General features: G+C 41.1%; 1 protein-coding gene across 3 annotated transcripts in view; it reads right to left on the reverse strand.

Annotated features, from left to right (window-relative positions):
• Positions 1-7,546: 7,546 nt before the first annotated feature.
• The window catches only part of LOC124545498 (N-acetylglucosamine-1-phosphotransferase subunits alpha/beta), a 132,533-nt gene continuing 125,258 nt past the window's right edge, over positions 7,547-14,821 (reverse strand). The window contains exons 12-13 of one of the 3 annotated variants that reach the window (XM_047124440.1): positions 11,866-12,127; positions 7,547-7,909 (exon numbers count right to left, since the gene is read on the reverse strand). In XM_047124440.1, the coding sequence (XP_046980396.1) occupies positions 7,838-7,909; positions 11,866-12,127 (334 nt within the window). In that variant the 3' untranslated portion in view covers positions 7,547-7,837. Of the gene's footprint in view, positions 7,910-11,865; positions 12,128-14,821 lie in introns of those variants that run through there. The other 2 variants (XM_047124441.1, XR_006967636.1) reach the window with 2 other exon arrangements.

Consider the following 14,821-nt stretch of genomic DNA (forward strand, 5'->3'; position numbering starts at 1 on the left):
ATACAAGTGTGAACCAGGCGGACAAGTTTTCCGGGTATTGAAAATTTGGTTAGGCAACTCAAAAGGCTCTTCAAGTGTGTGCAGTATATGCCTTCGTATTACTGTTTCCAACCGACAGCAGTGTTGAAATCATTAGTGAGTATGGTCTCATAATTTTGCTTGATGAGTTTTTGGCAGCTCTGGTACACCTTCTCGAAGAAGTTGACTTTACAGTATATCTTTTGCACCTCTTTCCCCAACAAATCTTGTTGAGCCTCCACTTTCCTCGACGCACATTCTCTTTGCTCTCCTGAGTCGCTCAGGTATTTCACGATACTCCTTCAAACAGTGCTTTGCCTTGAGCAAAATCCATACCTTGTAGTCAGCCTTCCTCGACTTCTCTTCATAATGACTTAATACATTTGTTCCCAAACCAAATCTTCTTGCACCTGATCCTCTTCTTAACGACTACGACTGTATTTGCCGCCTCTTCCTGCATAACTTTAAAGCTTGCTCTGCGGCTGTAAAGGTTCATTTCCCCTTTCTTAAAAAATGTGAAAGGATGGAGGACAGGGAGTGGGAAGAAAGGTCGTTGTGAGACACACTTTACCTGGTTTGTCAACCTAGACCTGTCCGGCTCGGAAGACCCTCCCTGTAGCTATGCCACCACCGGCGTAACCCTTAGTGTCACACGAACATGCAAATCTATCGACCCACATGGATAGTACTGCTTTAAGGCGGTGTCTCCTGGAGAGACACTGATAATCATACCAGAGTTATTATTGACAGACGTATTCTATCCAGCTCATCGATAAAGAGATCTCCAGTGCCATATCCTCTGGTGACACCTGTAACCATGTTAACCAGCCAACGACCAGCACTCCTCTGATCACCCAGTATCTCCCTCGCCCTGAAAAGCTCAATCCATTCCACCTCAAGGCCTCAACTACCTCATGTTGTGCCCTGAGAAGACAGATATCCTGCCTGTATCACACGAAGTTATGTTCTGCAGCCCACTAAGGTTACAGAATATCCTTTTTTATCCTGCTCGGAACCCTGCTGCCGATCCTGCACGCCCGAGGTCGCTCCCTCCTGGTCGACACAGGGGCAGTACTGTGCCGAAGACTACACACCACCTCCTACCACAACCCAGTCACAGGCATTTCCTACCCTGTAAAATGTGCGGCCCAGTGTGAAGCAGCCATGTTACAGATCAGCTATTCTGCAATTACTGTATACACCATTCTATGTGGACATTACAAGCAACCAGTTGTCAAATCACATGAATGGACACAACTAAACTGTGGGAAACTGCAAACTTGATCATCCAGGTGTTAAACATGCTGTGCAGCAAAACACAAATGTCTGCAGCAGCTACTTCACAGTCTACAAGCCACTCCCTTTCGGCATGAGTTTCTCTGAATTGTGTGGGTGCAAATTATGTCTCAAGCATATCCTGTGCTCTTGTAATCTCCACGGTCTAAACCTCCACTAGCACTAGTCTGTTCCCACCGCATCACTTACCTTTTCTATCCTCAATTCTGTCTACAACACACCTTGCCCATCCAGAACATGTAGTGCCTTCTTCCACCACTCTATCCTTCTCCACTTTCCCATGCTACCTTCCTACCCACCCACCCTCATTCTCCCCCCCCTCCCCCCCCCCCCCACCTATCTCTGTCCCTCCCTCCCTCCGACAGAATTACAATGTCATCAGGAGACCACAACGATTTTATTTCTCCTCATTGCACTTTGGTTTACTTTCCCATTTTTCCTTTGTTTTCTTCACTACTCACTCAGTGTACAGAGCAAATTAAATTGTGATAGACTACATCCCAATCTCACTCCCTTCTTGACCACTCTTTCCATTCATCTCCTCAGACTCTCTAAACAGCAGTATGGTTTCTGTATAAATTGTAGCTCATGCTTTGCTTCTTATATTTTATCCCTGTTGCCTTAAGAGTGTCAGACCTCGTATTCCAGACAGAACTGTCTCAGACTTTCTCAAAATCTATAAACACTATAATTTAAATTTGCTTTTCTCCAGTACTCGAGTCATTGCTTCACTTCTTCCTACATTTCTGTGGAATTTTCAGATGTCTACCGAGTGCTACATTTGACCGAGTTGTGTCAGAGGATTTAGCTGAACACATCATCAGCACGTAAAGCCATATTTTGCCCATGTAACATTATGCCAACCCACACCGTAACACCTGGAACATCAAAACAATCGTGTTCAACAAAGTTACTGGATACATTATGTGTTCCTATCTTTTGCCATACGAGGGTGCGTCTGACATTGTTGAACGTAATAGTTTTGGTGATGCAGGTGTTACAACATGAGCAGGGATTATACTGCATGGGCATGCTGCTCTACAACTCTTCGAACACAGTACACTCACTGGTCAACATTATTGTGACGCTGTACTCTTTCCCCGTGTGTGTCTTTTCAGAGACGTATTTGACCCCGACTTCTTCTTTATGGGTGACAATGTGCAACTGCACCAAACAGCGTGGAATGAGAGATGGGACGATATTTGGTAAATGGACTTGTCTGTCCATCCCCTAGACTTTAATCCTATTGCACACATGTGGGATGTGTTGGAAGACGCTCTGCAACACCTCCACATGCACCGATGAGTAACCTTCAGTTACGGCCAGCACGGGAGCACACTGCAGAGCACCCGTGGTGAGGGCACATCTCACAAACAACTGTCCTGCCTCCTGCAATGGCCATGAATCGCAGTGATTTCAGTGTAATTATTTTCTTAGAATAAAAGTGTAATTTCTGTTTGTCTTATTATTTTCTTCAGTTACCTCGAATACTCTACAGCAGCAGCCGTTTCTATGCACAGTCAAGTTTCATCGAGCTATGTTATTTGGCAGTGACACGTCGAACAAAAGCTATTTTTGTCCTTACATTCTGCACACTAGTGTAATGACTATTCCAGAGACAAAGCTGTGCTTTGTTAAACATGCAAAATATCAAGTTACTCAGTTACTAGCCTCAGATTACTTATTCATACTCACTTCACACATGAAAGTTCATGTTTTAATTTGTGAATTTCTACATATAAAGCATTTCACCCCCCCATGAACCATGGACCTTGCCGTTGGTGGGGAGGCTTGCGTGCCTCAGCGATACAGATAGCCGTACCGTAGGTGCAACCACAACGGAGGGGTATCTGTTGAGAGGCCAGACAAACATGTGGTTCCTGAAGAGGGGCAGCAGCCTTTTCAGTAGTTGCAAGTGCAACAGTCTGGATGATTGACTGATCTGGCCTTGTAACAATAACCAACGGCCTTGCCGTGCCGGTACTGCGAACGGCTGAAAGCAAGGGGAAACTATAGCCGTAATTTTTCCCGAGGGCATGCAGCTTTACTGTATGATTACATGATGATGGCGTCCTCTTGGGTAAAATATTCCGGAGGTAAAATAGTCCCCCGTTCGGATCTCCGGGCGGGACTACTCAAGAGGATGTCGTTATCAGGAGAAAGAAAACTGGCGTTCTACGGATTGGAGCGTGGAATGTCAGATCCCTTAATCGGGCAGGTAGGTTAGAAAATTTAAAAAGGGAAATGGATAGGTTGAAGTTAGATATAGTGGGAATTAGTGAAGTTCGGTGGCAGGAGGAACAAGACTTCTGGTCAGGTGACTACAGGGTTATAAACACAAAATCAAATAGGGGTAATGCAGGAGTAGGTTTAATAATGAATAGGAAAATAGGAATGCGGGTAAGCTACTACAAACAGCATAGTGAACGCATTATTGTGGCCAAGATAGATACGAAGCCCACACCTACTACACTAGTACAAGTTTATATGCCAACTAGCTCTGCAGATGACGAAGAAATTGAAGAAATGTATGATGAAATAAAAGAAATTATTGAGATTGTGAAGGGAGACGAAAATTTAATAGTCATGGGTGACTGGAATTCGAGTGTAGGAAAAGGGAGAGAAGGAAATATAGTAGGTGAATATGGATTGGGGGACAGAAATGAAAGAGGAAGCCGCCTGGTAGAATTTTGCACAGAGCACAACATAATCATAACTAACACTTGGTTTAAGAATCATGAAAGAAGGTTGTATACATGGAAGAACCCTGGAGATACTAAAAGGTATCAGATAGATTATATAATGGTAAGACAGAGATTTAGGAACCAGGTTTTAAATTGTAAGACATTTCCAGGGGCAGATGTGGACTCTGACCACAATCTATTGGTTATGACCTGTAGATTAAAACTGAAGAAACTGCAAAAAGGTGGGAATTTAAGGAGATGGGACCTGGATAAACTAAAAGAACCAGAGGTTGTACAGAGATTCAGGGAGAGCATAAGGGAGCAATTGACAGGAATGGGGGAAATAAATACAGTAGAAGAAGAATGGGTAGCTTTCAGGGATGAAGTAGTGAAGGCAGCAGAGGATCAAGTAGGTAAAAAGACGAGGGCTAGTAGAAATCCTTGGGTAACAGAAGAAATATTGAATTTAATTGATGAAAGGAGAAAATATAAAAATGCAGTAAGTGAAACAGGCAAAAAGGAATACAAACGTCTCAAAAATGAGATCGACAGGAAGTGCAAAATGGCTAAGCAGGGATAGCTAGAGGACAAATGTAAGGATGTAGAGGCCTATCTCACTAGGGGTAAGATAGATACCGCCTACAGGAAAATTAAAGAGACCTTTGGAAATAAGAGAACGACTTGTATGAATATCAAGAGCTCAGATGGAAACCCAGTTCTAAGCAAAGAAGGGAAAGCAGAAAGGTGGAAGGAGTATATAGAGGGTCTATACAAGGGCGATGGACTTGAGGACAATATTATGGAAATGGAAGAGGATGTAGATGAAGATGAAATGGGAGATATGATACTGCGTGAAGAGTTTGACAGAGCACTGAAAGACCTGAGTCGAAACGAAGCCCCCGGAGTAGACAATATTCCATTGGAACTACTGACGGCCGTGGGAGAGCCAGTCCTGACAAAACTCTACCATCTGGTGAGGAAGATGTATGAGACAGGCGAAATACCCTCAGACTTCAAGAAGAATATAATAATTCCAATCCCAAAGAAAGCAGGTGTTGACAGATGTGAAAATTACCGAACTATCAGCTTAATAAGTCACAGCTGCAAAATACTAACACGAATTCTTTACAGACGAATGGAAAAACTAGTAGAAGCCAACCTCGGGGAAGATCAGTTTGGATTCCGTAGAAACACTGGAACACGTGAGGCAATACTGACCTTACGACTTATCTTAGAAGAAAGATTAAAGAAAGGCAAACCTACGTTTCTAGCATTTGTAGACTTAGAGAAAGCTTTTGACAATGTTGACTGGAATACTCTCTTTCAAATTCTAAAGGTGGCAGGGGTAAAATACAGGGAGCGAAAGGCTATTTACAATTTGTACAGAAACCAGATGGCAGTTATAAGAGTCGAGGGACATGAAAGGGAAGCAGTGGTTGGGAAGGGAGTAAGACAGGGTTGTAGCCTCTCCCCGATGTTGTTCAATCTGTATATTGAGCAAGCAGTAAAGGAAACAAAAGAAAAATTCGGAGTAGGTATTAAAATTCATGGAGAAGAAATAAAAACTTTGAGGTTCGCCGATGTCATTGTAATTCTGTCAGAGACAGCAAAGGACTTGGAAGAGCAGTTGAACGGAATGGACAGTGTCTTGAAAGGAGGATATAAGATGGACATCAACAAACGGAAAATGAGGATAATGGAATGTAGTCGAATTAAGTCGGGTGATGCTGAGGGAATTAGATTAGGAAATGAGACACTTAAAGTAGTAAAGGAGTTTTGCTATTTGGGGAGCAAAATAACTGATGATGGTCGAAGTAGAGAGGATATAAAATGTAGGCTGGCAATGGCAAGGAAAGCGTTTCTGAAGAAGAGAAATTTGTTAACATCCAGTATTGATTTAAGTGTCAGGAAGTCATTTCTGAAAGTATTCGTATGGAGTGTAGCCATGTATGGAAGTGAAACATGGACGATAAATAGTTTGGACAAGAAGAGAATAAAAGCTTTCGAAATGTGGTGCTACAGAAGAATGCTGAAGATTAGATGGGTAGATCACATAACTAATGAGGAAGTATTGAATAGGATTGGGGAGAAGAGAAGTTTGTGGCACAACTTGACCAGAAGAAGGGATCGGTTGGTAGGACATTTTCTGAGGCATCAAGGGATCACCAATTTAGTATTGGAGGGCAGCGTGGAGGGTAAAAATCGTAGAGGGAGACCAAGAGATGAATACACTAAGCAGATTCAGAGGGATGTAGGTTGCAGAAGGTACTGGGAGATGAAAAAGCTTGCACAGGATAGAGTAGCATGGAGAGCTGCATCAAACCAGTCTCAGGACTGAAGACCACAACAACAACAAAGCATTTCAAATCATTTTCACGAACTCCAACCTGCTGTCTACTACCACCTCACTCATAAATTACATTGTCAGTTCATTGGTTCTATACACGTTCCACTATCCTGAAGGAATTAGATTTAAGTGTCCTCCAGACATTTTATCGCAGTCTTCCTGTTGTAACCGTAAAGATCGGGATACTGAAATACTGTTAACACCTGTGACAAATCACAGTATGTAACATGAATATCGTGCAAGCGGGACTCACGCTTGTATATGAAGTGTGGCGAGATTTTAAAGCTGTGCAGCAGCCTTGAGCCAGCCAACTGAACAGCAGCACAGTTTTCAGTTCAAGAAGACTACACGGGACTTAAATAGTCAGTGATATTCAGATTACTGTTTTGCAATTTACACTATGTTTGCTTCTCACATTTGCAAAATACTCGAAAAACTGTCAGCATTGTAACACTTGTGAGCGGTGGAAAAGTAAAATCACAGAGCCTTCCCCATTTTTTACAACTTAAGAACCAGCTGTTTTATGATAATATGTTGCCCTTTCACTTTGACCTATTAATATGCTCGGGTTGAGGGTATATTAGCAGTTACATAAATTAATGTTCTTTTTATACAAGTTAATTCCAATAAAAAATTGACTGAAGGAAAGATTTGACAGTCTCCAAAATTTTCTTTATTTATTAAGACTGCAGCATGATAGGAATGATTTCCATAATTAATTACACATGCTTTCACAACTGACTAATAAAACTTGTGTATGGAATGATACTCCAAGACTCATTCAAAGGATACTCACAACAGTTCTGGACATCATCTGGAAAAGGTTGACAAGGCTATCTGTAATATTTGCAGAATGTTCTGTACAGTGAAGTATTGAACTATTTGGGTAAATTTCATACACACATCATTCCTTGCTGCACCTTTAAGACCCACTTCCCTAAACAGTTAGTATCCAATCATTTATCAACATGTCTTTGTTATTTTACCTAATGACTGCATTGTGAACATTTGTTTCTTAGTCCCAAGTGACTAATACTTCACCTTTCACTTACCTCATTGCCCAATTTCTCTCTGGATTTGCTAGAGGAGGAATTCTGTTTCCTGTCAAGCAAAATAATGTAATGTTTCAGGACAATATGTCAACATTTACAGCAACTTTTGGAAAAGGATGTTGGAGATAAATATTCCAAGAAAATATTACTTACATTTCTAACACCACTGGTGTATTTGCTGTACAGACAAAATGGTGTGATGTTTTATATGAACTGTACAGCTCTTCCTTATTCACACTATTACAAACAAACAGTCTGATGCCATATATATACACACACATCTTACATTCATTGCCTATTCATATTACAAAAAGTATTATTTAAGACAAAAATTATTAATAAACAAATTACAAATATATCCATCAAAAACTGGAATGTAAGGAAATATTATTTACATTGTGACTAGATTGTGGTTCAGAACCTGTAGCATTCTTTACACATTACACGCCCACATCTGCATATTGTCTTGCCAGATTGCCATTTGACGCTTTACGACGGCATCGAACCTGGCGCTGCAAAATGAAATGTGAGAAAGTAATAAATGATCTTAAACTCAAATAATTACAAATTATGAAATCTTACTATATCATCAAGCAACTGATAATATATTAGAATATAAATGAGAAAAAGCTTTGAAATAACATATAAGACTAACGCATGGAAATGACTCAGCAGTTATAACAGTTATATCATTTTTTAGCTGTCAAGCTGAAATTGCCATCGGACGTATTGGTGATGCCTCCACAGATTTGACATACAAAAGTCATTCCGAAAGTTGTGATCAAGACTTTGTTCCCAGCTGGTCCTTGTGCACTTACTCCATACGAATAGCAGTCTTTTCTGTTTGTAGCATGTTTGTTTAATGACATTTGCACAAAAATGGCAGCCCGAGATTTAAACCCCTTCAAAGAAAAGACTCCCTGCAGCAAATATTTGTCAATAATTGTAGAATGCATACTGGGATCAGTACACGGCTGCATGCATTAGAACCACTGTAGTTCTGACATTAGAGACTGATCTCCCATAGGCTATACTCCCTCTACGTGATATACAAAAACCAGGATCGGACAAGTAAAACGGTTGGGGCAAACAAGGAATTTTCTTTAAATGAAGGCACGTGTTCTTCACAACAGGGCACCTATCTGTTCAATATGGAATTGGGGGTTTCATAGGACACATTTTCTTTCTCCTCGACAGCTGCCTGCAACAGAATGAATGAATAAATAAATGAATCAGTGTTGTGGCTGTTGTCATTTACTGGTTACAATTTGCTACTGGAATCCAGGAAGATGGATGAAGTTAATGTAACATGTTCAAATTTAGAATGTTCCATTCCTTGGGGAGTTAACTGACAAAATAGTTCTAAATTTGTTAAATGGGCATGTTTACTACTGGTGAGGCAGTGTAATTATTAGCCTGTCAGTGCGGGGGACAAGTATTGTGGTGTTCTTACACATATATCATATGCAGCAAGTAACTAGGTTATGAAATTGATGTATTTATGTACATCATCTGCAGGAAGCAATTAGGTTTTAAAATACACATACATTTTATGAAGATGGTATCTGTTCCCGAAAGAAGAGATACCATTGATGACCGTGTGTGCAGCTTCTCTAGAATGAAATGATAATTAAAATGAAACCCTTAGCTGGCAACAGGTGTGTGGTGTCACCGCCAGACACCACACTTGCTAGGTGGTAGCCTTTAAATCGGCCGCGGTCCATTAGTATACGTCGGACCGGCGTGTCGCCACTGTCAGTGATTGCAGATCGAGCGCCGCCACACGGCAGGTCTAAAGAAACTTCCTAGCACTCGCCCCAGTTGTACAGCCGACTTTGCTAGGAAAGGTTCACTGACAAATACGCTCTCATTTGCCGAGACGATAGTTAGCATAGCCTTCAGCTACGTCATTTGCTTCGACCTAGCAAGGTGCCATTACCAGTTTATATTGAGATTGTCATTATGTATCATCAAGAGCGATGTACATCAATTATGGATTAAAGTTAAGTATTGCATCAACTACGTACTTTATTTGCTACTATAAAATCCTTTAACTGTTCCAGACCTCACGCCAGTCTGCGTGAGCTTAAACGCGTGCCTTTCGGCTTCACCTCCTAGTGGCTTGGCTGTCTTGCCAAGTCACTACAAGGTGTTGTTGAAATATGTCAATGGGGACAGCTGAAAATGAGTGCCCCGATGTGGTCTCAAATCCGGGATCTCCTGCTTACGTGGCAGACACTCTATCCATCTGAGCCACCGAGGGCACAGATGATAGTGCGACTGTTGGCAGCTAAGAGTTTCGATTTAATTATCATTTCATTCTAGTCATCAATGGTATCTGTTCTTCTGGGAACAGATACCATCTTCATATAGTTAAAGGCTACTTGGCCATTGACCACCTCCCGTGCGAATGCGCACGCCTTCCAACTCTCACGGGACTCGTCAGCTTAGTCTGGTGGAAGTAATGAGTGAATGGGCCAATATCTGTTAGGAACACTACAAACGTAGGTTGTGGACAGTTGGGAATGTGGGTCTCACGGGAAGTGTGCAAGATATAAGTCCCTTCAGTCGCAATATCCTCTGTATCCTCAGTGGCTCAGATGGACAGAGCATCTGCCATGTAAGCAAGAGATCCCAGGTTCCAGTCCCGGTCGGGGTACACATTTTCAGCTGTCTCTATCGATGTATTTCAACAACACCTATTGGCAGCTAAGGGTTTCGATTTAATTAACATTACATACATTTTATCTTCACACAGTTATTTATTTGGAATTGATACAGTATGTACACTGTTATATGGGAATATGTTAAAAGTCCATTTAATTTTTATGTAGGCAAGAACTTCCTGGTAAAAACTTCCTGAATCCACGCTTCTAATTCATCCAATGTGTGAGGTTTCGTTCAATGTTCCTCCTGTTTTGCCCGGGCCCATAAAAAAAATAAATAAATAAATAAATTAAATAAAATAAAATAAATAAAAAAAAATTCTCAAGGTATCAAGTCTGGATTTTTTGCAGGCCGTTCACGTAGTCTACTTCTCCCCAGCCAATGACCTGAAAATTTCTCATCTAACCATTTCCACGCGACATTTGCATAATGAGGTGGTGCACTGCCTTGCATGAAGATAATGTAGTCAGTATTTTCCTATCCAGTTCATTAAATTTTGATGTAGATGCCTATGGTGTTGACGTATTTACTCAAACAACCTGCAAAGGAATCCACAGTTTTCTGGAGGAAGTTGTGTAGGATTAGTAAGACCAAACACAATTCTGAAGCACCGGAAGGTAGCATTCACCATTCATTGTGCCACACAGAAAATATGGACCCATGACATTTGTAACCGTTATTCCACACCACATGGTCATGGTCACTTTTGGACAAGAATGCATCTTCTCTACTGTAACTCCAGGATTCTGTGCCACTCAGTAATGGAAATTGTGCCAATTGACGAAACCTCCCACTTGGAATATGACCTCATCAGTCAAGAGGATGTTGTGAAACACTTGAGGCCAATCTCCATGCCAATCCCACATCAACTACCCATACTCCATTCTGTGATCACAGTCTTCTGGTATCAGCTGTTGCACGTAATGGGATCCATACTCCAAAGTTTAACTCTGCACAGCCTGCTATCACAAGCTGCCAGGTGTTTCGACTTCCCCAGGCTACGTCTGAACATGTTCTGCACAATCACCACATTCTCAGCACACCAAGATGTGGATTGCCACCTGTTTTTGCTGCATTCTTTACCAAACCTATGGTCTTCAGCTTTGCATGACAATTCTTTATTGTCTCAATGGGAACTGCAGCATTCCCTCCTTTTGCCGCATGCTACCATCTCTGCACAGGCATAATCAAGTTCCACAGCCAATAGTGTGAAACAACCTATATTCATGGCAATTGGCCATATTTGTTGTTGCTGAGTGTACTGCCTCTTATGGCCACAGTCAGTACTACACGGCATGAAAAATCACTAGCCCATTTAATGTTCTGTACGTTTGTACCATTTCCATTATTATTCCATCAATATTAAAAATTTAACAGCCATTTAATAATACCTAGTTACTTCTTGCGCACCCTGCCCTTTACTAAATGTCATTGCCTACTGGATAATGTAGGTGGATCATACATGTACCATCAAGACTGTGATATGCTTCTATTCCCTTTATGTAGACTACACCTGCTATAACACACAATAACTTTGACTGCAAACAGGAAGATTTCTGTGCATGAAGGTGCATGTTCTTCACAATGATGTACCTCTCCTTTTAATGTGACAAGATACAAGCAATTCTGGAATGTAATTATTTTACTTCAACTATACATTAAAGTTAAATGGATCACTTGTTGGCAGACATGGATGGAATAGGTATAGTGCAAGTCAACAGTAACATATATCAATATTAATAACTTTATAACACGTAACATAAACAGGACATGGAAAGAATAATGATCATCTGCTACTCACCTCAATCAGAAGGAAACTGACAAGTGAAAAGCTGAGAAGTAAAGCTAGGCATAAATATACAAACACGCGTGCAATATTTCGGCTCGCTCTCCAAGCCTCCAGTTCTGATACATGCAGAAACCGATTTCGGTATTCTGGTGGCAGTTCAAAAGATGATGGAGCAGGAAACAGTGCTTCATAAAAGTCCTGCAGAACTGCACGAATCACATCATTGACTTTCTCAACGGCAGGGTCCAGATTGTCATTCAGACATATGAATTTCCTGTTAACAAGGGCATTTATACAATTTGTTACTGTATTTCAAATGTTAAAATTTTGAAATAACACAGATTTTTCTATTTTGTTGAAAAAAAATCAAACTAACACATATTAAAACTGAATATTGCAGCCATAGTAATATACGGTTATCACGAAATATCCACAGTAACATATGAATGCAGCTAAAAAATTTGAAAAAAAACACTGCCTGCACAACATGGGCTTTCAAGGAACACGATCCCTTCATTGGGAGCAACAGACAAAAGTTGGGTGCTCAAACAGCTGGCAACTAGTAGTCTGAGCCATTAAAAATAGTGGCTGCACAGAATGACATTAAATGCTGAGGTTTTCCATTTTAAGTTCAAATGGTTCAAATGGCTCTGAGCACTATGGGACTTAACATCTGAGATCATCAGTCCCCTAGACTTAGAGCTACTTAAACCTAACTAATCTAAGGACAACACACACATCCATGCCCGAGGCAGGATTCAAACCTGTGACCGTAGCAGCAGTGCTGTTCCGGACTGAAGTGCCTAGAACTGCTCGGCCACAACGGCTGGCCATTTTAAGTCTTATTACTTTGTGTAGCACATAGTGCTACAAACAGGCCACAAAATCCAGCTCTGTAAAGGTTTCATTTGGGGAGCAGATGGTGCATGTCACGCTGGCAGAAACTGTTTCCAACATGGCTCTTTGGCAAGCAGTTTAAGAGGACGGCAGGAACTATTTGTAATTACCACACTGCAAACCGACGTACAGTATTGAATCACTCAACTCTACACACTGTCTTCTACACTGTGAGGAGATATACCAACTACATAAAGTCACCTCGTGACCAGCCTTTTGCCTTAGCCATTATGTGTGAGGCTGGACTTAGGATCAGTGACTGTTGATGCGCAGACGTGAAGCTTTGGAACCCACTCATGGGATCTGTACTTCCTCTATGAACAACCAACTAACTGGTGGGTAGTCTGTTGCCCACCAGTGTCACTTTGCATGGTACTGTGGGTGTGGGGCTTGCACTGTTTCTGTCAGGTTGACAGCCACTGTAATAAATAAAAAAATAAAAAAAAATACATAAAACTTATTAGATATGTACTTATGGTGCATCAAATGGTGGGACCAAAGGTCTAAAAATTGACTGTGTAATAAAAGAAGTTGTAAAACCAGCTATGCAGCCAGAGGCCATTTCATTTACAATTACTAATCATGCACAGCTGTGTCTCCACCATCCACGACAACAGGGAGTCGAAATACAGTCAGAAGCTTTGTGACTCACCAGTGGAGACTGTTGCCAATTAATGTAGAAATTACCAAAAATCAAAACTAAAGAATTGTGGAAAAATTATTTTCACATTCCTGAACTACCTAGTGGTTGCAGAGAAGATGTTTTAGCAGAATGGCTACCTTACCTAATGTGATCTGACTCATGGTGACACACAACCCAGCATACCATCTCTTAAGTGTAGGAATGACCTCCAAATTCTGGAGTAAGAATTGTAAATGCATATAGCTTTTATAAACAGTATGTGGGCACAATAGGAAAAAGAAGCAAAATATGATACAATGGTAAATAAGATACAAAGGAATTACAGACATTGGCTGCAAGTGGGCATTGTTTTAAATCAATAGGGAAAGTTGAAAATTTGTGCCATACTGGGATTCGAAACCAAGTCTTCTGTCCTCAAGGCAGATACTCTGACACTAAGTCAACTGGACACAGAGGTCATCGCAACTGCACAGACTACCCTAGCACGCCTTCCGTCAGACCCAAATTATCAAATCATCCACACAGCACGAATGTAGTGCCCCTTGCTTATTATTCTCATCACTCACAGCATTTCACCAATTTCCATAAGAGTTCAAGTCTGGTGTGCGCACGCACGCACCCACCCACAATTTTCTGGTGTGAGTAGAAATGCACAGCCTAGCATACAAAGGTGTAAGTTCCAATCGTTTTTGTAGATTCATATGGTTGAATTTACTGGGGTTTACTGTCTTACCAGCAGCCACTGTATTACAGATGAACAGTCAGCTCTGACTGACAAGTACACACAAAAAGTATTGACCCAAACCTTGCTGATGGACCAGCATTAATATTTATATGCAATGACTAATGGACATTACAGGGAACATTAATATCCTTATGCACTGGTCCACAGTTGCAGTAACTTTTTGAAGATAAGCCGGCCACGGTGGCCGAGCGGTTTTAGGTGCTTCAGTCCGGAACCGCGCGACTGCTACGGTCGTAGGTTCGAATCCTGCCTCGGGCAGTTCTAGGGGACTGATGACCTCAGATGTTAAGTCCCATAGTACTCAGAGCCATTTGAACCTTTTTTTTTTAAGATAAAAAACATCTTGTCACCTTTGCCTACTTAATTTTTTAAAATCAATGTTTCTTCAATAACCGCGTCATTGTGAAAACAAAGATACACACGTATCAATATGTGTAACATTGCCTTCATTAGGAGAGGGCAGTGTGTCTAACACTTTTACTCTTTGACCCAGAACAAGTTAGCTAGTGAACCTTGCCCTTACCTCCAAATTTTCATTATTTTAAAGCATCTTTTCTTGCATCTGGTCACAGAACTGCAGGAAATTGAGAAGTGAAAGTTAAGGTGGGAAAGGCTTAACCTGTTTATTATTTGATATATAAAGGTTAATTAGAAGATGTAAACCGGATAATCTTTCACACTGA

This window comes from Schistocerca americana, chromosome 8 (genome assembly GCF_021461395.2).
Source record: "Schistocerca americana isolate TAMUIC-IGC-003095 chromosome 8, iqSchAmer2.1, whole genome shotgun sequence".
NCBI lineage: Eukaryota > Metazoa > Arthropoda > Insecta > Orthoptera > Acrididae > Schistocerca > Schistocerca americana.